Below are 26721 nucleotides of genomic sequence, written 5' to 3'. Positions count from 1 at the left end.
TTGCAATTAACAACTTTTCAAAAGTCATAGCAATAAATTGCACATCAATTATTATATAATTGAGGTTCTATAAATATATATATATATATATATAGGGTTGTATTATATACCAAACTAGTTTAAAACACTAAACGCCAAACACATCATTATATAATAACGCGAAGTTCATTACAACTTTATTTGTAGTTCATTATAGGGAATTCTGAGATTTAAAAACAATGACATCATCATACATAGTTTAGAAATCTGAAGTTCATTATAAGTTTGTTATTAGTTCATTATAATGAACTTCAGGTTATCATATAATGATGTTATTCAACGTTTAAGGTTTATGAGTGGTTTGATATTCTACATTTAGTATACCATATATAGGACATATATACTTAGATCTTAAGTGTGTGTGTGTCAGAGAAATAGAGAGAGATTATGAAGGGTGAAGAAGAAGGTTTGGAGCCTATGAGTCCAAGTGCTCAATACTTGAAGAGCTCTGCTTTATCACTCACCATTTGTGGAGTTTTGGAAAGTGAAGATGAAATTGATGATTCGATGACTATCTCTCTCCTCTAAGATATTTTCTTGCCAATAAACCCTCTGTTTCTCATCGATTATGGTATGTTACTATTACCGACATATATATTCTTTTTTTTAATGTAAAAAATTACACTCTTTTAATTTTTTGTTGACTCGGAATGTAGATGAATAGTAGGGTTTGAACCATTGACCATTCTGTGAAATATACACATATGGATGCATAGTTGAACCAGAATCGTTGGTTCAACTGGTCCCACCTTTCACATGTTATATCTGAACAAGCATAATAAGCCTCGTTCCACAATTTTGGGAACCGTAAGCAGTGTTTAACCACCGGCTTTAGCCAAAAACCGGGAAAAATATTGGGACAAAACTTGGAAAAAAAACTATCGAAAGTCAGTGATTTTGAATTAAAGCTATCATTTCCTTTGTTGGACTGATTCCGATTCGAATTTTTTATAACTCAAATCACGGTTCTTGAATTAGAAATATTTCTAAATACAATTGGTAACGTCATCTGATGTCCCCAAATCAATGGGCTCGAGGAACTTTATTCGATAACACAACTAATGGACTATGATAATTGATTAGGTTACCAACAAGAAAGGGCAAAGGAAATGGAAAAAGGTGGAAGTGAATCTCGAAGAGCATGTCATTGTCCCAACTTTCCCTAGTGGCATGTCCTTGGACTACTACAACGAATGTTTCAACGAATATTTGTCGAAAATAGCGACAGAACAACTCCCACTGGAACGGCCGCTCTGGGAAATTCACATAGTCAAATACCCTACCAAGAAGGCAGCGGGAAACGCGATCTTCAAACTCCACCACTCGTTAGGAGACGGCTACTCCTTGATGGGAGCCCTCCTTTCGTGCCTCCAACTCCACTGACGTTTCCGTCAGCAGGTACCAGAATCCGTAGCAAAAACTTTTTGCAACGGATTCCTAGGTTTTTTACTGGCTTGGTCCACACGGCCCACGACTTTGGGTGGAGTCTCTTCAAAAGCACTCTAATTAAGGACGATAATTCTCCTATTAGATCGGGTGTTGACGGTGTGGAATTCCGGCCGATCGTGACGACTACGACCACATTTTATATTGATCAACTCAAGCAAATCAAGAGCAAGGTCAATGTGGTAAGAATTTCTAGATATCCATTTCTTAATGTTTATTATAAACTTATAGTGTCACACTCATTTAAATTAAGTAGACACGTTTCATCAATTGGTTATGGATGTTAGGATATTAGTTTCAAATACTTCAATTCTTAAAACATTTTTTTTTTAATTTAAAAATCCGCCATAATTTTTGGAAGAGAGAGCTGATTAAGACGTTTCTATTTTAAGAAAAGGAAAAGATTTCTAGCTATATATGTGTATATTCTTCCCATGGTACATTTAATTTTAACGTGTGAGTCTATATATGAGATATACGTAACGGCATTAATTACCTCTTTTCCCCAAAAGATAAGAATTTTTTTATTTTTTTATTATTATTATTTTTTTCCATAAGAACCCTGTTGATATATTATTACTAAGCAAAATGTATTTTTTCTTTTTTTCTCAACAAAAGCAGGAAATTAAATTAGTTCTAAATGAATATGAATTTTTTTAGGTTTGAATTAATGGTAAATAGTAGTACTAGAATTCTTGTTTTATGTTATATGTACTACTAAAATCCCTTTACTTTCTATTGCCACTAACTCTTTTACTTCAATTCTTTCACTAATAATATCTAATTTTTCGAACAATGGTAGACTATTAATGATGTCATAACCGGTGTGATAATATTGGGGACTCGACTATATATGCAAAAAGCAGATGAAGAATCAATAAACTCAAAGACAACAGCCTTAGTCTTGCTTAACACTAGGGCTATTGGAGGCTACAAATCAGTCGATGAGATGATCAAACCTAATTCGGATTCGCCATGGGGCAACCGCTCCGCCTTCTTACAAGTTCCGCTGCCTAAATTGACCCGAGACGAGCTTCTTAACCCGCTCGGTTTTGTTAAGAAAGCTCACCGGATAATCAAGAGACAGAAGAATTCTGCCGCGGTTTACCTAACTGGGCAACTTCTTAGTTTTATTACCATGGTCAAAGGTCACGAGGTATGGATTAAATTTAATTTGGCCAACGTGTTTGCTTTAGGATTACGCGTTTGTTTTTGTCAATATATTAAAAAACAGACATTAAGTAATATTCTAATTTGTCCACACCCTTTAGATTCGTGTCGTGTCTATGTAATAGGCAACTGCTCGACATATCCATGGAACATTAAAGAACACGAGCATGGCGATTTCGAATTTGGTTGGGCCCGTCGAACAAATGGCCTTGGCCAATAACCTTTGTAAAGGACTGTACTTCGTCGTTGCAGTGCCACCTTAGGTACAGATCTGAACCCCCTAACCCCTTGACATATTAATTGAAGGAAAAACGTTTTACCAAATAAATTTGGTTACACACTTATACTACAATTTATTGATTTATTTGGGTGCAGATTTTATCAGTTACAATGATAATCTACGTGGGAAAGTCGAGAATCGCATTGACAGTTGAGAAAGGATTCATTGACCAAAATAAATTGAGGTCATGCATAGAATATGCCTTTGAGATTATCTGCAAAGCTGCCCTTGAAGTTTAGACTACATACATACATACATGAATATATATTTATCATGTCTTATTTTATTTTATATGGTATAAATTGGAAATTTAGGGATAAAATTGGATCGTCATATAACTAGCTACTATATGATGTTACCAATTATTGGGCTTTGTTACTTTTTGGAATAAATTTTGTAAGATTTATGACATATAAATGGCAAAAATAGAAAATATAAATGGGCTGGGAATTTATAGGCCCCCTTTTTTTAATTATTGAACTAGCCTATGTTGGTAAATATCCAGAACATAAAAATGTGAAGGCCCATCTTACTGGTGTTACAATATCCTCCTCTTTGCTAATACGATGTCGTTTTATAGGTCCGATTTTTGCTTAATGGAAATTTTATGCCACATTTACTGGTGGATGAAGAAAATATATAAAAACGTGAGAAATTTAGGGCGTGGAACTGAACATTAATTTATTGATTTGGATTAATTATAATTTATGACCAAAACTTCATTTTCATTTTTTAAATAACCTTAAATTTTAGTGAAGTTTACGTTCGGCCCACAATTTAGTCACAAGTATATATCATAATATCAACGTCTAAATAATTAATTAATTGCTGCACAAAGTTCATACACGTCTTATCTAAATTTGTAGTGATGATGACAAGAAATTGAAAGATGATTAATCACAACTAATGAAATTGAATTACCAATCAATTAAGAAAAGAAGATTTTTTTTCAAATATTTTTAATATTCAATTACCGGATGAAGAGTTTTTCAAATATTTTTTAATATTCAACAATGGGACAATTAAAAAAAATTCAAACCTATGATATAATTGGTTATTTTTTAAGATTGGGGGATAGACCATAATTTGACCAAACTTCATGGTTTATTTGGCTATTTACCCATTAAAAATATATACTCCTTCGGTCACATAAAAACAGATTAATTTTTTCATTTTTTTTGTCCCATAAAATAAATATTTCTATTTTTAGTAACTTTCTTCTTTTTAAATAAGCGGATCTAATAGTAATATTTTAATTATTTTTTATTTTTATATTTTAGCTACTTTGCCAATTATGCATTAAATCCCGTGTCATCCTAAAATGTGCTGGTATTTTTGAGGGATAGAAGAAGTATATCAATAAATTAATAAGCATTAATTAGTATTTTTATTTATTTCAATTTATACTATATATATAGATTTGTAGAGAGAGAGAGAGAGAGTCGTAGGTTATGGAGGGTGAAGAAGAAATATTGGAGCCAATGAGCCCAAGTGCTCAATACTTGAGGAGCTCTGCGTTATCACTTACAATCTTAGGAGTTTTGGAAATTGAAAATGAAATTGATGATTCAATGACTATGTCTCTCCTCAAAGATATTTTCTTGCCAATAAACCCTCGTTTCTCCTCCGTTATGGTATGTTATTTCAATAATATCTTTTACATATTATCTCTCGTACTTTATTCTCTTTTCAGTTTATTATTAAATACTCCCTCCGTCCCGCACTACTCGCACTTATTTCCTTTTTGGGTGTCCCAAGTTACTTGCACTCTTTCCATTTTTAGTAAAAAATTTCACCTACAGCCGTCATTTTTGACTTTCCTATACACTCATTCCTTAATCTCCGAGCCGAAAAGGAAATGAGCGAGTAGCCCGGGACGGAGGGAGTACCATTTTTTAAAATTTCATGCCCAAAAAAGGTTGAATTTTTTTATAGAAAACCGCCAGAATCGAACTGTTGTTGAAGTAATGATAAATGATTAGGTTAGTAACAAGAAAGGAGAAAGGAAATGGAAGAAGGTAGAGGTGAATGTGGAAGACCACATCATCGTCCCAACTTTCCCTGGTGGCATGTCGGTGGACTACTACGACGAATGTTTCAACGACTACTTGTCGAAAATAGCGGCGGAACAACTCCCATTGCATCAACCACTTTGGGAAATCCACATACTCAAATACTCTACCAAGAATGCAGCGGGCAACGTGATCTTCAAGCTCCACCACTCTTTAGGCGACGGCTACTCCTTGATGGGAGCCCTCCTCTCCTGCCTCCGATGTGCGGATGATCCCTCGATGCCATTGACATTTCCGTGGGTACGTACCAGAATCCGTCACAAAAGCTGCTTTTTGCGACGGATTCCTAGGTTTTTTACCAGCCTTGTTCACACGGCTTGCGATTTTGGGGGTAGCCTCTTAAAGAGCACCTTCATGGAGGACGATAACTCGCCAATTAGATCGGGAGCCGACGGTGTGGAATTCCGGCCGATCGCGACCGCTACAACCACTTTTTCTATTGACCAGCTCAAGCAAATAAAGAGCAAGCTCAATGTGGTAAGAATTTCAACCAACAATATATTTTTTCTAATACTCCATCTGTCCGTCATTAGGAGTCCCATTTCTTAGCGGCACGGGTTTTAAGAAAAGTGGGTGGAAAAAAAATTTAGGGGTCCCACTTGTATTAGTGTATATATTAATTTTAAATAAACTGTGAGTGAAATGAGTTAGTAGAAGGTGAGACCCTATTACCATTTATGGTAAAAGTGAACCGGGACTCTTATTCGCAGACCGACTAAAATGGAAAAACGGGACTCCTATTCGCAGACGGAGGGAGTATTTAACAGTTCCTTCCTTAATGTTATGGTCATTAATTAGCTCTTCCCCCTGGTACATAAGAATTAAACCTTATGAAATATTTCCAGCCTATTGCTCTTTACACAACAACCCCATACACTAAATTGGTAACAAAAATACATACTCTCTCTTTGCACGAAAAATAATTTCATTTTACCATTTGGAGGTTTCCACACAAAATAATCTCATTTTAGCTTATACTTTACCCACTTTTTCTCCTCGATCACATACTTTATCAATTTTTTTTTACATTCTTCATATATTTTCTTCTCTTTCTCATATTTATCAACTTTTTTCTCCCTCCCTCTCTATTATTTTGCCAATTATCTTTAAAACATATGTCGTATAAAGTCAATTCCTTTTTTTATTAACAAATTAGGGATATATATTACATATTATGATAGCTCATTTGGCTTAATCCTTTTACTTTACTTTCCCACTAATTGTATCTGGATTTTTGAACTATTGCAGACTATTAACGACGTCATAACTGGTGTGATAATATTGGGGACTCGACTATACATGCAAAAAGCAGATGAAGAATCAATTAAATCAAAGACAACAGCCCTAGTCTTGCTCAACACTAGAGCTATTGGAGGCTACAAATCAATAGATGAGATGATCAGACCTAATTCGGACTCACCATGGGGCAACCGGTTCGCTTTCTTACAAGTTCCTCTGCCTAAATTGACTAGGGCCGAGCTTCTCAACCCGCTTCATTTTGTCAAAAAAGCTCACCGGATCATCAAGAGACAGAAGAACTCTCCCGCGGTTTACCTAACTGGGCAGCTTCTTCGTTTTATTACAATGGTTAGAGGTCACCAGGTATGGTAAATTTTTATGCTTTTTGACAATGATGTTTGTTTTTGTCTATATATTGATTTCATTTTACGTTTTTGTTCTAAACTGCTTTGCTCGTCATTCTATCACATTATACTTGAACATTTCCACCAAGTTAAAAAGATAAATATTTTGTAAAACTTTCCAGTAAAATTATAAACGTTTAATCTGTAAGATACAGAGTTCAATGCAAAATTGGTAAAATAAATGAGATATAGAGAGAAAAAGTAGTTGGAGTTGTGATAGTAGAAAATATGGTACACTTCAAGGTGAGAGTTATTAAAAGTAGCAGGTGACTAATTTTTATGGACAATTCAAAATAAAACTATTTTTTATGGACGGCGTTTTCATTGGATGAAAGTCATCTTTTTGTTGGTTAGACATTTAATAAATTATTCAATAATTAATAAATTAGGTAAACCTCTTACCTTGTCCTCATAATTTTTTTAATTAGCTTGTTGTAAGAAAAGTAGGCTGCAGTTTTTTTTTCCAGTTTTAATTTGTTTGGTATCCATGTAACAGGCAGCGTCTCGACACATCCTTGGAACATTAAAGAACACAAGCATGGCGATATCGAATTTGGTCGGGCCCATAGAACAAATGACGTTGGCCAATAACCTTTGTAAAGGACTATACTCCGTCGTTGCAGGGACACCTCAGGTACGAATCTAAACCCTCTGAGTTATTTGTTTATTAGAAATCTCCTTACAAATTACCTAACATGACTTTATACTGTAAATTACTACATTGATTAATTTGGATGCAGAGTCTAACGATAACAATGATAAGCTATATGGGAAATATGAGGATTGCAGTGACAACAGAGAAAGATTTCATTGACCACAATGAAATGATGTCATGTATCGAATTTGCCTTTGATGTTATCTATAAAGCTGCCCTTGAAGCTTAAACTACATTTATCTATACATACACATACATGAAAGAATATTTGTATGCATTGAAATATTGGGGATTTTATGTGTTTATTAGTGTTTGATACTACTATTATATATACATTGAAAAATTGGGGATCAAAATTGAATTTTTTTTTTTTTTTTGTATATAACCTTATTTTGGTGCACAAACACATCACATACTGGGCCCAAAGCGGCCCATTAGGTCTTCTAATTGGGCTTTGAGAAACGCATCCTAAAATATACTGGGCCTAAACTGGCCCATTAGGTCTTCAAATTTACCTATATAAACACACATGCTTCAACCATTCATATCACTTCTCTCACATCTCTGTATCTCTTTCTTTCTCATGTTTTTGCATTCAATTTGATTTGGTTTATGTATAGGAGGAAGATGATGAGTAGAATTGATGCGTGATGGTGAATTCCACTTGATCGATTTTATGTATTTCTCACTTCGCTACGTTCTTTCTGATTCGTCCTTTCATTTTTCTTTCTCGATTATATTTTTTTCAGTTTTTTAAAATTATTTGATAATCGGATGAGAAAATGATGAGACATGAATAATATTAGGACACCTTCTGACGCAGACCGACAATGCTGCGTATGAGAAAAGATAGTACTTCGTTTCTCATTAGACATGCCCAATGCCCACTGTTCGTAAACCGCTGGTTCCGGTTTCGAGAAATGTGGAACCGGAACTGAACCGTGAGGCTATTTCACGGTTCCAGTTTCGGTTAAAAAACCGACAGTTCCGGTTCCGATTCTAAACCGCCGGTTTTCTGACGGTTTTTACGGTTTTTCATGGTTCTGAACTGTTGGTTTCCGGCGGTTTTTCGTGGTTCCGGCTAGATTTCACTATTCCGGTTTGGAACCGTCCAGAACCAGCAGTTCTGGGATGGTTTCGGTTCGTAAAATTTAGAACTAAAATCGGCCCGTGGTTCAAATTATGACAGTTCCGGTTCAAGAAAAAAGTCACGGTTCCAGTTTGGAACCGGGACCGGTGGTTACGGTTCCGCGGTTAACCTCCTGAACCGATGATTCATCCATTTTACTTTTTCCAATTAACATGTTTAATTTTTAGTCGAAAATGAAAATTGCTCTTTTTAGATTTTTACCCTTTTTGCTAACCCAAAATTTTCTTTTTCTGATTTGTAAATGATTTATTCAAAATGACATAAATTGTACCTATAAATGGAAAAGGTTGATTCTAGATACCATTATATCTATGAATAGAAAAATAACGATTTTATACGACATAAATTCGATCTATAAAGAGAGAATGACTAGAAAGATTAATTTTATGGAGGTTAGGAAAAGTTTAGTTTGTGTTGGTATCAAAATGATCAAATAGAGGACTAGAAAGATTAATTTATTTTTAAATGTCACCATCACACCATGTTCACAATTGAAACTAAGCTACTTAATAGTAGCCAAAGCAAAAACGAGTACTATTAATAATTAAAACTATTTTATGATTAAAAATTTTAAATATTGTTTTGGTGACAGAAATATAGCCCAATAATTAATCCAGAACATAATAGGCTGAATTATTAATAGTAAAATGTACTCCTATACTTAAAATGAGTGGGCTTTTATGACCAGTTTGTTTGTTGAATTGGGCTTCTATTTGACTATTTCTTTTTAAAATTGTGAATGTAAAGCGGTAAAATTAAAAATTACCATTTGCGTGTAATATTGGAACTATTTTTGTAATTTTTCTTGAATTCATTCACAGTAATAAATCTAGGAAAAAAAAAGCTTGGGTTACAATAAATAGAGACGTAGCAAGAGAAAGAAATATGATGAATTTGAGATATTTCTTTCACAACCCTAGTCATTGGAACAAGATATAGAACTATAAAACAGTCGGGTCTATGGTTTAGTTGTTTAAGTTCGTGGATTTTTATGTTAATTGTTGTACGTGGTTATCAGGTTGGCGGATAACGCTAGGACGAGTGTTGTTCATTTGCTTTGGTTTTTTAGAGTGTTGTTCATTTGCGTTGATTTCTTATGTTTATTCGCTTTTATCCTTTTGTAGTGATTTTGGATAGAACGTTTGTTTTTTCTTATATAATGATTTCATTATTTTCATTTTGAACTACTTCCTTACTCGCTAATTTTTGGATGCGAGCATTTCTTTTGTATAAAATGAATAAGTATATGACAAGTTTGTGTTTAAGAACATGTTTCCTTGAGTTGGATTCTTCTATAGCTACGACTATATGGATTCACCAAATTGGGTCATATTACACTATTTACATGTTACATCAATTTTCATGTCAAGTATCAAACACTCAACTCATAAGCTACAAATATGACATGCAACAAAAATTCTTAATAACAAAAAGCAGTTACAACATAAAGGGAAAAAAATCAAACTATCATTCCACATGGCACTTCCGAATTGGTTGATTTCATGCGACATGGACCACTATGCAATCCTCATCAAACACAAAATTTGGTAAACCTAACTTGTGTACATCCATATTTGGCAATCGCCATCACGCAGCAACTTTCTCCACTAATTATGAAAGTCTAGAATCAACCATAACACAAAAGTCTAACTTAATAGTTACATATATTTGAAATCGAAATAATTGGGCTTGACTTTTAAAATTTTGATTAGTTGAAGTTGCAATTATTTATTTATTCGAAGTTTGAGAGTTGATGGAGATAATGCATATCCACCACCAAATATTGCTACATTTAGTGCGTACTTGTCGAATTTAATATACCCAAAATTTCAAATTAAAAAATACACATACAATGATACAAATGTATGTGACCTTTTCTTTCTTAATATAATCACGAATGAATATAAGTCAATGAGCGTGCAATGACAGCTACATTGAATATGTATTCCATTGCTATCACTTTATAATAGTATTAGTTAATTTTTTTACCACAAAATATTGGTTAATCATAGTTACTATTTCATTGTAATTCCATGTTTCATAGTATCATTTGTAGACTCAAATCCGAGACCTATAGCCTCATTAATCACACAATTTGATTATTTAGGATTCCATATCCGAAGTTGCGATATAGTAACACACAACGGAAAAGTGGCAAAATTAAGAAACGGCAATCTTTCTTTTCGTATATGTATTGGCTTAGCAGTAGAGTAGTTAACATCTAAAGGAAAAATTTTAGATTTCAGATTCGAATCCGCCGTGAAACGATTAGTAAAATTAATTTTGCAATTACAAAAAACACTACAAATCAAAATTGAACTAATTAAGTTCTTAATTGCAACAAAATATGAGCTCTAATTGAACAATCCAATCCCATCAAGAATAAGTAGAACTTGTTTGGTCTCTCTTCCTACTTCAAACAGAATCTAAAAAATGGCATCAAACACATGAATCAGTTCCTGCTCTTGATTTAGTGATTGGATCATTCAAAAAATATAGCAAAAAAAGATTATATAAAAAAACAATCCTCACAATCTGTACATGATTTACACAGGTGAAAGAAGCACTTACTATATGTATGAATATATATATGTATAGATTCCTACCGGCCGGACTATCCGGCGCTTTGATTCGAGACGTGCGTCTGTTTAGACGACGTTTGCGTCTCGTGGGGCCGAACTCTACCGGCCCTCGTCTTCTCGTGCCTCAAGCGCCGAGCAGCTTCTTGGATCCGGCGATCGTGCTCTTTGAGCACCTGCTCGATGTTGTTCGATGGGGCAAGCAGAGGACCCGAGAAATGGATCGTTCTCTCCTTACCGTGCCCGTCCTAAGACACAAGAATAGACGAGGATCGCGTTAGACGATAGCCGATAGCTGCTGATCGTATGAAACACAAAATTTATTGACAATTTTTAACTATTGTAAGATATACGAGCATTTTCGTACCAAGACGGTTTCTTTCGTGTTGATTCTTCCGTAGTCGGCCTGGTGAGAGCCCAGAGGTATTTGAGATTGCCGGCTCCTGTCGTGATTTCTCACAGCTTCTCCGAACGACTGCGAGAACCTGCCTGCTTGATTTGTAGCCTCGACGCGTTGAGGGCCTAAACTGTTTCGGCATTCTGCAGGTGACAAACCGTTTCTGGTGGAAGCAACGGAAATATTGTTGCTTTTCTTCCCAGACGACGTCCAGCTCACAGGTGGAGCAAGAGGACCGGAATTGGAAATCACTCTCTCCCTCGGGTTTGGCAGGTGATCTTTGCTCCTTTCGGACAGACCCTGTGCTCGTCCCGATTGATCCACTGCAAAACCAGGAGCAGCGTCTTGCTTTTGAGTGTTGAAAAATTCGCTACGGCTCTTTGAGTCCGCGTGGCCATGCCTCTGAGACACAATTCACGAAATCAGTAATCGATATAGAATGTGAATATCGAGAAAGTCGCCAACAGGCAAAAATTCGGGCCACCAAGTATAATTAACCTAACACAACCTTCTACGTATTTACATATCTAAGTTTACGAGATGCATTTTACATATCTAAGTTTACGGGATGTAGTTTCTAGAGAACTAACAATCTATCGGGAAAGCTATATCAGTACGCAAACATAGAATGAATGAACACCACTGGTCATACAACTAGGATCGATGTTTAAGTGACGTGTAACTAATGTACAAATGTCAAAGATTCAATCATGTTAGGCCGTGTGGTTTTGACTTCTCAAATGTAAGAGTAGTAACAAAGTCGTAAGGAATCTTGATGAGCATACCGGGATTAACCTAGACAACTCAGCATTGGGATCGAGCCCTACCACACTTCTGAATTCTCTCGGTTTTTTAGAATCATTGTCACCCTTATGTCCCTTAGCTCCAGCAGCTCCTTTCCTGTCGAAAGATGGCCCAAACAACACAATCAATCAAGGACGAAAGGGGATGTATGTGTGCATAAGATGTTAAGCAAAAACCTTAAACGATTCGAACTAATAGATGTGAGCACAGACCTTCTCGCTTCCTCTTCTCTCAGTTTTGCATCGATCTCTTTGCTTGGAGGATATTTGGGCAAACTCGATGGATCACATGGAATGGGAGATGTTTTGAAGAACTGTAGAAAAACATAGAATCAGTAAGACACAGTAAACTTTGGCTTCGAAAGAACACTTTTTAAGAAAGTACGTCTCATCCAGAGAGAGAGAGAGGGCACCTCACTCTCGAGAGCACTAGCTGCAGTCCCTCGATCAGAAGGATCGACTGAGAGTAGGATCTCCATAAGCTTTACAGCAGCATCATGACGATCCTTAAAGGTATCAGCAATCCGCCGTCTGTAAGGCTGAATAGGCTTAAAGACGGGAGAATGGGGTAACTTCGATTTTTTCCAATAATCCTCAGAAGGCGAACCACAAAGCTTGAATATCTTATGCAGCTGCTCAACCTGAACAATGCAATTTCATATGCAACAAAGTTTAATAATGTGTTTTCAAAGGTCATAACAGAAACGAATTCCAGATATAAGCAGCTTCAATTTATTGTGTAAATACCTCGGTTCTACCAGGCATGATGGGCTTGCCAGCGTATAATTCTCCGAGTATGCAGCCGGTACTCCATAAATCGACAGCAACTCCATACTGAGTCGCTCCGAGCAAAAGTTCAGGTGGCCGATACCATAAAGTCACAACACGGCTTGTGAGAGGGATTTTGTTGTGATTATCAAAATAACTCGCCAAGCCAAAATCGGCGATCTTTAAGATCCCGTGATTGTTAATCAAGAGATTCGAACCCTTAATATCACGATGCAGGATACCGTTCCTGTGACAATAATCCAGCCCACTCAATAGCTGTTTCATGTAACACTTCACCTGAAACGAACAGGAAACAAACGAACATCAGAACAAACAGATTCTTCCACTTGGTGTCCCATCATGGTAAAAAAACACGTTTATCACCTGTGGCTCTGAGAACTTGACGCCGGGCAGTGACGCAAGACCAGTGAGATCATGCTCCATATACTCAAAGACGAGGTATAAACTCGAAGACGTTTTTGAAGTGACCAAGCCTTCCAGCTTGATAATGTTCGGGTGATCAAGCCTTCGCAAGATGAGAATCTCCCTTGCCATGAATTTCACGCTTTCTGGATCCATATTGTCAAAACGCACTTTCTTCAGAGCCACGTATTTGTTAGTCAGGAGATCTCTGCCCTTATACACGCTACTGTAAGTCCCTTGACCAATCTGCAATAACAAAATGCTATCACACAAGAACCAAAACCAATCATATCAGGGTAAAATACACACATTCGAAACTATCACAACTTCAAAGAAGATCAAAGAGAACCTTAAATTTAGCATTTTTAGCTATAATAGGTCATAAAATTAGTGAAATTCAACTACTTTTGTATTGAAGGAATAACAAACATGATGCACTAAACAAATTTAACATAATAATCTTCTCATTTCGTTCAGACATGCTGTCAAATCTTCTTGCTAATCAACCGAAAATATCATCCACAAAATATACGAAGAATGCACAAGCTATCACCAATTCAATATACAAAGTCAAAAATTAACAAAAGTCATATACCATCAACAATCTTCTCATCTCACTCTGATCATGCTACCAAATCACACACAAATATTGTTGCTAATCAACCAGAAACATCATCCAAAAAACGACAACGAACGCTCAATCAACCATAAGGATAAGCTACACAAAGTCAAAAACTTTAAAGAAGATCAAAAACAGCTCACAAATTCACCATTTATAGCACTACAGTCAATAAAATTAGGCAATTCATCCACTTTTACACCGAAAAAAATGATCAAGATGATTCATTAAACAGGTTAGCACATCCAAATCATGTACCTTATCAAGCTTTTCAAAGGTATCAGCTTTCCGCGGAACCCATCCGCAGATGGCCTCCCCAGCCGCCGCGACCAGCCAAGACGGCCACCCAGCAGCCACCTGCTCGCCCACCACCGCGCTCGGGAGGCTCCCCATGTTGGGGAAATTCCCACCTAGATCCTCACAGCTCTCCTTCCTCTTCTTCTCATAATAATCATCCCTCACCTTCCTAGACCCACTAACCTTCCTATCAATCAGCCCAATCTTCACATCACCACTCTCCAAATTCTCCTTCATTGAGAAACTCTCATTCCTCCTCGACGAAACCCCCCTCGCCATACGCAGCTCAGACGCCTTCCTACTCAGCTCCCTCTGCTTTGGGCTCACCTCACTATCCTCAACCGCCGAAGACGGCTTCCCACAAACACAACCCATTTTCCCCCAATTTCAAAATCAAACCAACAAAACCCTCTTCACACGCTCAGATAATCAAACCCCATCCCAATTTTGGCACACCCACCAAAATTAAATTCAATATCGAAATCAATTGAATTGAATTCAATCCAATTATCTAACCTAGAGCTAAAGAGCTCAGCTTTCCGCAATCCGAAGCAATAGAAAAGTGAAACGCCTAAATTTCCCAATCCAATTCCTTCAATTGGACCTGAAATTGGGGGAGAAATGAGGTGATTGGTGATGTTTTAGAAAATTCTTGGCAGTAAAAACGAGGACTTGGTCTAAAAAAGCTACAATAATCTGCGCAATTATTGACTGTTCGACATGATCGTAGTGTGTATATATATGTATGTATATAATACTCACACAGACAAAAAAACAAAGGGGAAAAAGGTGAATAATATTCGATATTCCTTTTCGCAGGTAAAGTAATCTGCGATTGAAGCTCACAATTCAGTAAATTAAAATAATTTACGAATTATACGCAGAAATTGTTACGAATACTGAATCAATTTTACGACCCCACCTCGAGCACCATCGATGGGCCAAAATTCGATATTCGGAAATTAAAAATAAATTAAAAAAAGAAACAGAGAAGCAAGCCGGCGATTTCTCTCTCTAACACTGGAAAAACAGCAGCTTTTTGGCTTAGTCAAGACGGCGTTGGATTCTCTCTCTAGTTTTTTTTTAAATCTTTTTATTATCTTTATTTTTTTACCATTTTATAGGGGACAGATAATCAATATTATGCTATTTTTATCTTTTTGGGAAAGTTTGGTGTGTTTAAAGTAATAAAAATGAGTTAATATGGAAGTTGTTCAAATAAGTAAAATTTAAAGGTATATTAAAACTATATTCAATTTTATTTATGGGCTTATCAATAGTACTATTAATGTACAAAGGCCAAAATTTAATAGAATTTTAAAATATCTATGATACGTGAAACATATCATAAAGTTGTTTCACGTTATATCACACGTATATATTCTGAAAATCGGGAAGTATATTACGGACATTATCGATAAAAAGTGAATTTTGTGTACCAATTTGATTTATATTAAGTGTGACATTATTGAAAATTTTTAATATTATGATATTTAAATTTCTTGCAAATTATTGAATGGGATCTTTTCCCCTCAAATGTGAGTCTTTGAGTCAAAAGGCCAATCACAAATTTTTATTCTCTACTTTTAATGAATCAACCAAAGAAAATTGACCATGTTTCAATCTATCCCACTCATATTGGAAACTAGAGTGGATTTATTGGAAATTAATGCCACAATCATCCAAAATTTTTGAAGTTTTTTTTTATATATAAATAACAACTTAATTGGTAAAGGCGTTTTTTTAATTGATAAATTATAAGTTCGAATGTGTAAGCAATTATTCTATCATTACCATAGGTAACCAACCATTATTGATTTTTTATTGATTAAACTCAATCAACTTAATATAATCTACTCTAAATCATAGGATTGTTGATAGATAATCTCAATAATCTTCTTGTGTTTTTTATAACATGAATTGGGTTTCTTGATTTTCTTAGTGAACTGAATTTGGTGAAAAATAAAAATAAAGCTTATGTTTGGTACTTTGTCAATAATGATTAATGAGTAATCAACTCATTATTATTAGCATTAAACATTCTAGTCTTAAAGTCTAAACCTACCGCTATCAAATAGGAAAATTACATTTGGTAATAATAATTACATCTTAGTTAATTATACTTAGTTATATTGTAGTACATGATAGGGAGATAACATTATATCATTGAATACATTTTTAATGTTTGATTGCAATGTATAACCTCATGTTATATTGTAACATATCATCACTGTGACTATAATGTCTTTATATGATCAAAGTTATAATTAATTAAGAATTGATAATATCCTATAATGAATTCGGCCAAACAACTATACCCACATTTACATTTAACAAACTATTATTTAATTGTGTATTCCACCTTTGTCAAAGGTAGTTAATTGTTTCAAACCTACCTAATACTTTGATTCAACAATTTTTAAGGATAAATAAGACAAACATTTAGCTGCTAAATTCCAAATATTGCCTTATATATCTATTGCGTTTTAGTAATTAAGACTGAGATGTCAAATTTGCTTCACTAATATTTCTTATATATATAGTTGTCTTGATCTAGTAAGTCATTGAAGAGAAGTCAAGAAAAAAGTAGGTTTGGTGACACAATGTATCAACAAAGTAATAAATATAGTAAATTATTTATATTTAAATTTAACTTTAGGAAAATCAATTCCTTGTTCATGAGAAAAATAAAAAAAAAGGAACAAAAATAATTAGTGCTAAGAAGCATCATCATTCAAATTCCTAAAAAATCAACATTGAAAACAAGACTTTATTTGTTTATTTGTTTTTTTTCATCAAGTAACTAAACTTGTATTTTCTTGATCAACTTATGCTTGGTCGTACATATTTGACATTCTAGATATATAAATATTTGAACAATTCAAAGCTCTAATTGTTTTCTGCCATTTGGGACATATGTAGCACTATCATAGATAAAATAATGATAATAGTTTGTGTATATTTATTTTAAAACATAATTGTCCTATTTATGACAAAATATTCAAGAGTGTGGGGGCTGCAATTGTTGAGGGTTTCATGGTATAAATATGAAGATAGCATCGAACTTATTTTCAGACTTTAATTAATTTTTTGTGTTTGGAAAATGAATTTTCTTTGCTGGCTGACATGTGCTCTGTATGGATAAAACGACTCCACATTGGCTATAAAGTAACCATCTCCTTCAATTTTTGTGGCTTGGCATTATTCCACACAAAATTATTTATTGCAATACTATATATTTTATATTATGTATATATATTTAGGATCATATAAAAGTGAGACCTTCAATTTTTGTGGCTTGGCATTATTCCACACAAAATTATTTATTGCAATACTATATATTTTATATTATGTATATATATTTAGGATCATATAAAAGTGAGACCGACAGTTATAACATAAATAAAATCCATTAGATCTAAAAATAAACGGTCCAAACCTAATAACGATAGCGTTATACATATTGCTCAATATCATCGTAAGACTAACATCGTCAACTATGGGCGGATCCAAGTGGAGTGGGGAGTGAGTGGCTAAAGCTCTCAATGAAATAATTTTTTAAACTTTTTTTATTAATGTATTTGAAATTTATTCAAGATTAATATAAATTATTAAATAGGAGCCATACAAATGATGTAAATTATCCAAAAAATACTTTGAAAAAAATTAGAAATTACAGCCTCGATCGATAATGATTTCTGCGTCCACTGCTGCCGTCAACTATAACAAAATTAAATAGCGGTCGGGATTCGGGGGATGTGATTTCCTCAACATATCTTCTCACGATCTCAACCACATTTGTCTAGAACTATTTTCATTTTATGATAACATTGCTTAAATATTGCAATGATATAGAATAAATAATGTGATGATACATGATATCATCATGGTAAATATGTCAATATTCAAAAACATATTATACTATATAATAAGGTAAATATTAATTCTGGTTCTTATTTAAAATTTGATTCTTGTTTAATGACAACCCTATACATAATTTATTTTTATTTTTTTGCTTAGAGACTTATTTAATTGTAGGTTGTAGCTCATGCTCAAACGTATCCTCTACTCCAGCATGTATGAATGATTGCCATTGCTTTTCAATTTTATTTCCTTAATTTATGGGGGGAATATTCTCTAGTAATAATATTTTAAGGACAATTCAATTAAAAACATTTTTTTTACAATAGTATGATTTTTTTGAAAGGGTCAACATTAAAAATTTTTAGTGTTCGAACTAACCCAAATTTCGTTTTGTTTTCTTCATCCTATCACAATATTTTCAATCTGTATTATGTTAGCAAAAAAAAAAACTACTCCATATTGAAGGTCTTTTCTTTTGTCATAAAAGTAAGAATTAGTAAATTCTACTACCAATTATACTTTTGTGAAAGTCAATTTACAATCCTATATCGAATGTATGTCACATAATTTCTAGGAAATGCATTTACAAAAATTCAATTATTTTATTTTTTCTTTGCCATCAGATAATTTATACATTTAGAATCAGTTTAATAGGATAACTAACTCATCTATCTTGAAATTATATAGACAAAAATAATCTAAAATGCGTGTTCTTATAAATTTTTTTATTTATCTTCACTACTATACTATATTTGAGAGGACGATTGAAATGGGGCAACGAGATTTTGTTTGTTATTTCTTTCTTTTTTTTTCGTTATATCCAATATTTTTATTTATTTCTCTGAGATTTTGTGGTTGAGCAGCTTTATAAAAGCAATGCTCATAAAATAGAAATGTATTCTTCAAGCTTTTTTGAGGAAATAGTTGGCTGACCTAAAATAAACCTACTTGAACAACTTTCTTTCTTCATTTCTTGATGTTTTAAAATGTAAAGAAATTAAAGTACAAAATCATATGAATCACTTTGTTGAATGAATTCATGATCTTACACTCGAATCAATCGAAAATAATTCATAGTTTGGGCTGCAATATGAGCCCTCCGCGAGTCGCCTCATGGAGAGGCAGAGGGATGAGCGAGGCCGTGAGATCCACCGCGCCCCTCATCACTCACATTTTTTTTTTCTTACTTTTACTAATTATAGTTGTGAATGTTAAGAGACGAGAGAAAGTTGACGATCGATCCTGATAAGGCGTGCCTAAGGAGCAATTAAGGAACCCGAGTCGCTGGTGGCCTAAGTATGTTAATTTACATAATTATAGAGTCTCGTATCAGACTGTCTGACGGATCAAAATCTGTCACACGATTGGAGGTTCAAATACAAAAACTATCAATTATGTACTAAATAAAATTACAATTTTTAATTAGGTTATACACATTAGTTAGAAGTAGTTGGATGATGCGTGAAGCTTGAGTTTTTCCACATTATTCACATTTTCTTCCGCAATTTCAGCATTTCATTAAAATAATTATCCAATTTCTAGAAACTAAATCAAACACTCTTTCTATATATATTAAAAAAAATTAAAATTAAACAGTAACACTCATTTTATATTTTTATATTTTTTTTCCACCCTAAAATATAGAAAAAATTGCAAAAAAAACATATCAAAGGGAAGAAACTGTGGCTTTTCTATTTTCTTAGTGTGCACAGTTTTCTCAAGTAATATAATTGTGTGGAGAGTGCACCTTGGATTCGCGCGAGCCTGCACGAGTGCTCAGCGAAGAGCTGATACGTCGACTGCCTCTTCCACGGGATGATCCCAAAGTCGTCGTTGGAGTACTCCATCCCTTCCACCAGGAACTGCCACACGAGGGATCCCGCTCCCGACTTGTTCTTCCCAGCGGACTTGTACATTATGTCGAGAATCACTTTGTAGAACCTCTCGCGCTGAGCAGGGGTGAAGTCCGGATTCTCTGTGGATAGACCGAACTCGGTGAACATCACGGGCTTTTTCAGCTCCTTGTCGCCGTCTTCGATGTGGGAGATCATCCACTTGGAGACGAACCTTAGCTTGTATTCGAAATCCGGGTTGTGTGTCCTGCAGAGGTGATCAACTGATTTTTACGTACATTACAAAATCGAGCTTTCAAGATTCACGGTTTTCGCTCTAACTTGTGGCGTTTCTTTGATCAAATCGGATATTCATCAAACAAGAACACTAAATCAGTTGTACAACGACAAAAAATCGAGCTTTCAAAATTCATGTGGAGGGAAAGCTCACCAGTGATCGGGGTAAATGTGAACTGATGCAAAATCGATAGTCGAGAGGTTTGAATTGCGAATGAAATCCGTTCCAATGTCAGATGCCCAGATCTCGGGATTGACAGTCGATCTTTTCCGACTTTTAGGTCCGTAGAATCCCTCAAGCCCCACTGTAAGCAGATGGTTCCTGTCGATTTCTTTTATGAAAGTCGACATTTCTTCGATCCAATCCTGCAGTCATACGAGATAACGATTTTTACCACATGGAGCAAAATTGAGTTCAAAGAAGCTCAACTCGATGGGAAATCTCGAGTTTACCTGAAGTGTATCACCGGATTTATCAGTCATACAGCGGGGTTCGTTGATCAACTCCCATCCAAAGATAGTTGGATCGTCCCTATACTCGATTCCGGTCAATGTGTTCCTCCTTGTTAGAACAGTCTGTCGAGAATTATCAAATGTACATCTATTATGTACGAGAAACGACAACCTAAGCACCAAATCTCGAAAGAAAAAAAGGCGTTCAAGGTTTCTTTCGATTTCAATTTGCTCATTCAACATTGGAGATAAAACATCGATACCATTAAATGTGTTGATCAACGAGATTACAGTAGATGTTTAATACACACATCCACATTTCGATTAAAGGGATCTACTTTCGTCTATTTCACGAAGCCCGCAGATTGTTATCGTGCTCTTAGAGTGGATTAGTGATCATATTCTAGACGCTAAGACGAGACTTTCCAAGCACAAAGTAGGAGATAGAACGGCAAGAATACCTTAACGTAATGCTTAAAGTAGCGACGGATAGAAGGGTCATAAAAGAACGAGTCATTAGAAGAACTCAAGCCCACGCCTTCTTCCCACGCCCACTTGACATATTGCGTCTTTCCACCATAAGCTTGCAAGTTATTTACCAAGCACAGCATGAGCCTTATCCCGTTTCTTCTTGATTCTGCAATAACATAATCCAACGCCTACGACAATTTGGGCAACCATTAGATTATACAATCGAAACTTAGGACGAAAAATGGAAAAGAATAAATGTTATTGGCAACAAATTCGAGATTGTGATTGGCAAATTCCAGATTTAGCTTTCTAATTCTCTTCAACTTTAACAGAAGAATTGAACTTCTCAAGCAAGAACAGAGCAAATAACTCAAACAAGAAACAGCAATGCAAACTTCAAGCAAGAGATGTACACTCGACCTCATCCAAATGATACGATCACCATACGAGTATAGACTATTTGCAACTGAACTCCAAAAAATCGAGATAAAGACTAGAGCCACTACACCGGATAACGTTCAATTACCAAGAAACCGATATTTACACTCTGCTATTCATCATAATCATTATACGAGTATACACTATTCACAAACGAAGCCCAACAAAACAATCAAGATAAAGACTAGAACCACTGCATAAGCCAGTGCTCAATTACCAAGAAACCGAGATTCACACTCTACTGCTCATCATAATCATCACACGAGTATAAACTATTCGCAAACGAAGCTCAACAAAACAATCAACATAAAGACTAAAACCACTCAACCACTGCATTAAACAATGTTCAATCAGCAAAAAATTAACACTACATACGAGTATAAACTGTCAATAAACGAAGCTCCATTCAAGAATCAAGATAAATATCAACATCAAGTTAACCTTCAAATCCAATCACCAAGAAAACAACAACATCAGCAATCACTCCAGCAACACAAACAAACACTAAACTCACCCTAAACACCCTCTCATCGAATCGGCCCGGTGTAATTTGAAGAGCATTATACTCCCCATCATTAAAAGCCCAAGTCCTACACACAGTGAGCCCCATCCTCGCCCCAGTCTGCAGCATCTCCCTAACCTTCCCTCTCCTAAACTCATCAGCAGCATGATCCATCATCCAGTAAGAATTCCACCCATTGAAATAAAAGGGCATCCCATCCACCACAAACTGAGTCCCATTCCTCTCCACAAAGCTCCACTTCCCATCCCCATGAATGTTGATCCACAAATCCCCAAACGACAAGTATATGAAGGCCACACACGATGCAAAGGCAACAATGGGGTAAAGCACCCCATTCCCACCAAACATCCTGCTCTTAACCATCAATTTAGACACTCCCAAAACCAAGAAAGAAGCTAAAAATCGAATCTTTAAGCACTAAATCAAGAATCAGCGCTAATTCATTGATGATTTTGATCTGTTCTCACTGAATCTTTAGCTTCTAGATGAAGACCAGATCCTCTTCTGGCCCAAGTTCAAATAATTAAATCAAAATCAATGAGCCTTCAGATTTCAGTTACCCAAATTAGTCACTGAAACATGAGACTTATTGCAGAAAAAAGATCACTGTGTGTATGTGTGTGCAATTAATCTGAATCCCTTCAATCTTTGCAGTTGAAGGAGATGTGAGAGAGAGAAATTGGGGGAAATCGAGCTTATATATATATTATATATAATATATATATATATATATACAAAACTGGTAAAGCAATGTGGAAAAGAAAAAATCTTTAATGAATGCGACGGTGGAATGTTGGTATCAATTGCATTTGCCAGATTAGATCTGGGTTCATAATTTCAGACTTTTCTTGTGATTTAATAATCATTATAACACTCATCATTCTATTTTTTTTAATACATAAGTAGACCATTACTCCATTTTCAATATTTTTTATTCTATATTTACCTTATTTTATTATTTCTGCATTTTCTGTAAATTAATAGTGACAGCTATGTTTTCTACATTTTAATTAAAAACATATTTTTGTATTATGTAGATCATCAATAAAGGCTCTGTGTAGAAATTGGCAGAATTTCAAAATCTTAAGTTACAAATTTAAATTTGCCTTTCATTTCTCCATTTTGCAATTTTGATTATTTTTAAAATAAACAAATCCATTAATAGTAAGAAATGCCTAGAATTCATAGCTTTCTTCACAGTATTATTTTATTATATTTCTTACTTTAATGATTATTTTTTGAACTTTTTGAATACTAAACTTGTGGGATTCACCTTGAAAAGATGCCTCTGTCTCATCTCATGGTGACTTTGTGAGACTTTTGTGCATAGATTTTGGTGCAGTGTCAAATTAGGACATCATAAACAATTTAGTTGAGTCTTCTGCCCATGTGCAGTGGCACTAAATTAGGCAGTAAACTAAATTAAGTCATTTTCATCACCCAACATTTTCTTCCTTTTTGTCATCTTATTTGTTTGGATCTTTGCTTTGTTTCTAACCAATTTCAAGTTGATGAAAATCTCCATCATCACATGTTTGGTGATGAAGTGAGTGAGACTGGCTGTGTGTTCTGCAAGCATACTTGATGACTATTGTGAAATGATATTAGGGCATTAGCAACGCTGGCTTGTACCGGAGGGCATAGGGGGTGTGGCGGGACGAGCCGTTCAACTCGAGGGAAAGTCATCGAGATGGCATGTGTGTGTTTTGTGAGAATGGGCGAATACAAGTTTGAATTGGGGGGCCAACTGAAGGACCACTATGTAAAAAATCATGGATTAAATATGCCCGGTCAATGGATTTTGACCAAATAATAAATGTGACGAGACATTTAATTTTGTGAAATTAAATGACATAGCGTCGATCTACATTTTACGTAGGTAAATGTAGTATATTCACTTTCTCAAATCCGATTTCCGGTGAGTGAGAAATAGTGGATTAAAGTTGGGCATAATTAGCTTTTAATTAAAGCTTGGAGATGGAGCTTAGGGAATAATTAACTAGTGTTAATTATCCCACATTGGAGGATTAACACATCTTTAATGTGTATAAATTAAGTGACTTTATGTTACTTAATAATTATAGTGGACCAAGATGGGTGAAAGAGCCCACACGCGGGCACACGCGCGCGCCGCCGCCGCCCGCCCGCCCGAGCCCGAGCCCGTGCCCGTGCCCGTGCACGTGCTCGTGCTCGTGCTCGTGGTCGCGGGCGCGGGCCGCGGGCCTCGGGCCTCGGGCCTCGGGCCCGGGCCCGAGCCCGATCCCGATCTCGATCCCGATCTCGATCTCGATCTTGATCTTGGACTTGGACTTGGACTTGGACTTGGATCTTGGCAATTGGTCTTTGGGTGGTCTTTGGGCTTGGTGCTTGGCCCAAACTATTCTTTTTGGACCACCGCCGAGTCAGCAATCCAAGTGGCTTGACACGTCGTCAAGCGAGGCACAGTCACGGTTGCCACGTGAGAAATCCACACGCTCCACACACGGATGGCACACTCCTGCCACACGTCTGTAACCGACGTCGGTTACGAATTGCCATGATGACAGCCATCATGGCTGTTGACCCCCTGCAGTGGACTGAGCCTATAAATAGGCCAGCCATTCCATGCATCACTACACAATTCAAAAAGCATTCTGCATCATAAGCTCTCTCCCTCTCCCTGCATAGTTTTTTCTGTCGAAGCTCTGCCCTCTCCTCCATCCAGTTCGCCGGAGCTCTGTTGATTGCGGTGCTGCATCAATAGAGACGTAGCCGTTTTACCTTTGGGGACGACACGCCAAACCGAAGAGCACTACCGGGGCGTATCTCGTCTTGCGGGAAGAGGCCTCCTCGACTCGGCTAATCACACTGGTTTAGTAGTTTCGATTATACGTTGTATTTTTAAGTTCAGTTCTTCCTTTCCTTTCTTTTGGGTTGTATTACGCCCGGTAGTTATCTTTGTAATCCGAGAAACCAACAATCGCAAGACGAGATAACTTGCCTTTGAAGGAATTTGGACTTCTAAACTGAACTAAAACTTTCGAAATATTAAACACCTTTGCTGGAGATGTCTACCGACTCCAACACCGCCGCTGCCACCACCGCCGCCGCCATTCCCTCCACCATGGCGACCACTGGACCGGTCAACACTTCATCGATTCCCTCGATGATGCCAACTTCTGGCTTCCCAGCCGCTTCATCCACCGTCCCTTGGGTTTGGGACAACCCCTTCGGGGCGTCCACTGGTTCCACCTTTGGTGGTTCGGTTGGTTCCACTTTTAGTGGTTCCTTCGGATCCTTTAATGGATCGAGTGTTGGTGCCTTCGGGCTCAATACTAGTGTTGGATCTTTCGGGATCAACACGAATGCTGGGGCCTTCGGGTCTCATGCGGGTGCTAGTCCCTTCGGGGCTGGTACGACCATGGCGGGCTCTATGCCCAACATGAATGGTGGGGGCTCTATGCCCAACCAAGTTGTTGGCTCCTTCGGGGGCAACGGAATTGGTTCCTTCCAAGGACCAACTGCGGCACCTTTGGCACCAAGAATGATGCCACCTGCCGAGAAGCCACCAAAGTTTGGAGGATCTGACTTCAAGCGGTGGTACCAGAAGATGTTGTTCTACTTGACAACATTGGGCGTCGCCAACTTCCTCACGGAGAACGAGCCGCCCGCGCCAAGCGACCAAGAGACTAGGCTCGAAGTCATGGCGGACTATGAAGCTTGGAGAAAAGGGGATTATCTATGTAAAAACTTTATTTTAAGTGCATTAGATGATAGCCTCTATAATGTATACTCCAATGTAACCACATCTAAACAAATGTGGGAAAGCCTAGAGAAGAAATATAGCATAGACAATGCTGCAGGGACTGAACAGGTTGTAGCATCCAAGTTTATGGACTACAAGATGGTCGACTCTCGACCCATCATGGAGCAAGTCCAAGAGCTCCAAATGATCATCCACTCCTTAGTGGCTGAAGGGATGACCTTGCCCGATAAGTTCCTAAGGTGCACGATCATTGACAAGCTCCCTCCAAGTTGGAAGGACTTCAAGAGTTATCTCAAGCACAAGCGAAAGCAGATGACCCTTGAAGACTTGATCGTGAAGTTGCGCATTGAGGCCGACGTGCGCAAAAGTGATCAAAAGGCTAAGGGCTTCACCCCAAATGAAGCCAAAGCCAACCTGTTGGAGCGGGGCGGTCCCTCCAACAAACGCCCTCGCCCAAACCGTCCAAACGACAAAGGGAAGGGAAAGCAGCCTTCAAAGAAGTTTGAAGGCGACTGCTACAAATGTGGCAAACCGGGCCACTTTGCCAAAGACTGCCGCAGCAAGAAGAAGAAGCCGGCAGCCCACGTCGTTGAGAAGGAGTTCAAGGACTGGGATGAGAACGACCTCATTGCAGTGGTCACTGAAGAGGTTAACCTTGTTGATAACAAGGGAGGCTGGTACATCGACACCGGCGCTACTGCTCATGTTTGCTCCGACAGGAGCAAGTTTGCCTCCTACACTGCTGTTGAAGGGAGGA

General features: G+C 36.6%; 3 protein-coding genes, 2 non-coding genes and 1 pseudogene across 5 annotated transcripts; 4 read left to right on the top strand and 2 right to left on the bottom strand.

Annotated features, from left to right (window-relative positions):
• Positions 1 to 426: 426 nt before the first annotated feature.
• Positions 427 to 3174, top strand: LOC121756015 (annotated as a pseudogene).
• Positions 3175 to 4386: 1212 nt separating this feature from the next.
• On the top strand, positions 4387 to 7661 carry LOC121754065 (wax ester synthase/diacylglycerol acyltransferase 3-like). The gene is made up of 5 exons (XM_042149401.1): positions 4387 to 4569; positions 4918 to 5484; positions 6256 to 6609; positions 7147 to 7284; positions 7391 to 7661. The coding sequence occupies exons 1-5, from the start codon at positions 4387 to 4389 to the stop codon at positions 7532 to 7534; spliced, it is 1386 nt and encodes a 461-aa protein (XP_042005335.1). The 3' UTR covers positions 7535 to 7661.
• A 263-nt stretch (positions 7662 to 7924) lies between these two features.
• LOC121756656 lies at positions 7925 to 8020 on the top strand. The gene has a single exon (XR_006041034.1). It is a non-coding gene; the product is annotated as a small nucleolar RNA R32/R81/Z41 (small nucleolar RNA).
• A 59-nt stretch (positions 8021 to 8079) lies between these two features.
• LOC121756655 lies at positions 8080 to 8173 on the top strand. Its single transcript, XR_006041033.1, has one exon. It is a non-coding gene; the product is annotated as a small nucleolar RNA snoR31/Z110/Z27 (small nucleolar RNA).
• A 2776-nt stretch (positions 8174 to 10949) lies between these two features.
• LOC121754063 (probable serine/threonine-protein kinase At1g54610) lies at positions 10950 to 15402 on the bottom strand. The gene is made up of 8 exons (XM_042149398.1): positions 14303 to 15402; positions 13387 to 13671; positions 12982 to 13299; positions 12648 to 12875; positions 12448 to 12548; positions 12217 to 12331; positions 11402 to 11833; positions 10950 to 11282 (listed from the first exon to the last, which is right to left on the bottom strand). Exons 1-8 carry the CDS (start codon positions 14714 to 14716, stop codon positions 11070 to 11072), a joined length of 2106 nt encoding a protein of 701 aa, XP_042005332.1. The 5' UTR covers positions 14717 to 15402; the 3' UTR covers positions 10950 to 11069.
• Positions 15403 to 19751: 4349 nt separating this feature from the next.
• On the bottom strand, positions 19752 to 23006 carry LOC121756003 (mannan endo-1,4-beta-mannosidase 2-like). The gene is made up of 5 exons (XM_042151456.1): positions 22211 to 23006; positions 21249 to 21446; positions 20788 to 20910; positions 20489 to 20700; positions 19752 to 20305 (listed from the first exon to the last, which is right to left on the bottom strand). The coding sequence occupies exons 1-5, from the start codon at positions 22580 to 22582 to the stop codon at positions 19897 to 19899; spliced, it is 1314 nt and encodes a 437-aa protein (XP_042007390.1). The 5' UTR covers positions 22583 to 23006; the 3' UTR covers positions 19752 to 19896.
• Between the last annotated feature and the right edge of the window lie 3715 nt (positions 23007 to 26721).

This window comes from Salvia splendens, chromosome 11, assembly GCF_004379255.2.
Source record: "Salvia splendens isolate huo1 chromosome 11, SspV2, whole genome shotgun sequence".
Taxonomy (NCBI): Eukaryota; Viridiplantae; Streptophyta; class Magnoliopsida; order Lamiales; family Lamiaceae; genus Salvia; species Salvia splendens.
This window is presented reverse-complemented; position numbering and strand designations above follow the sequence as displayed.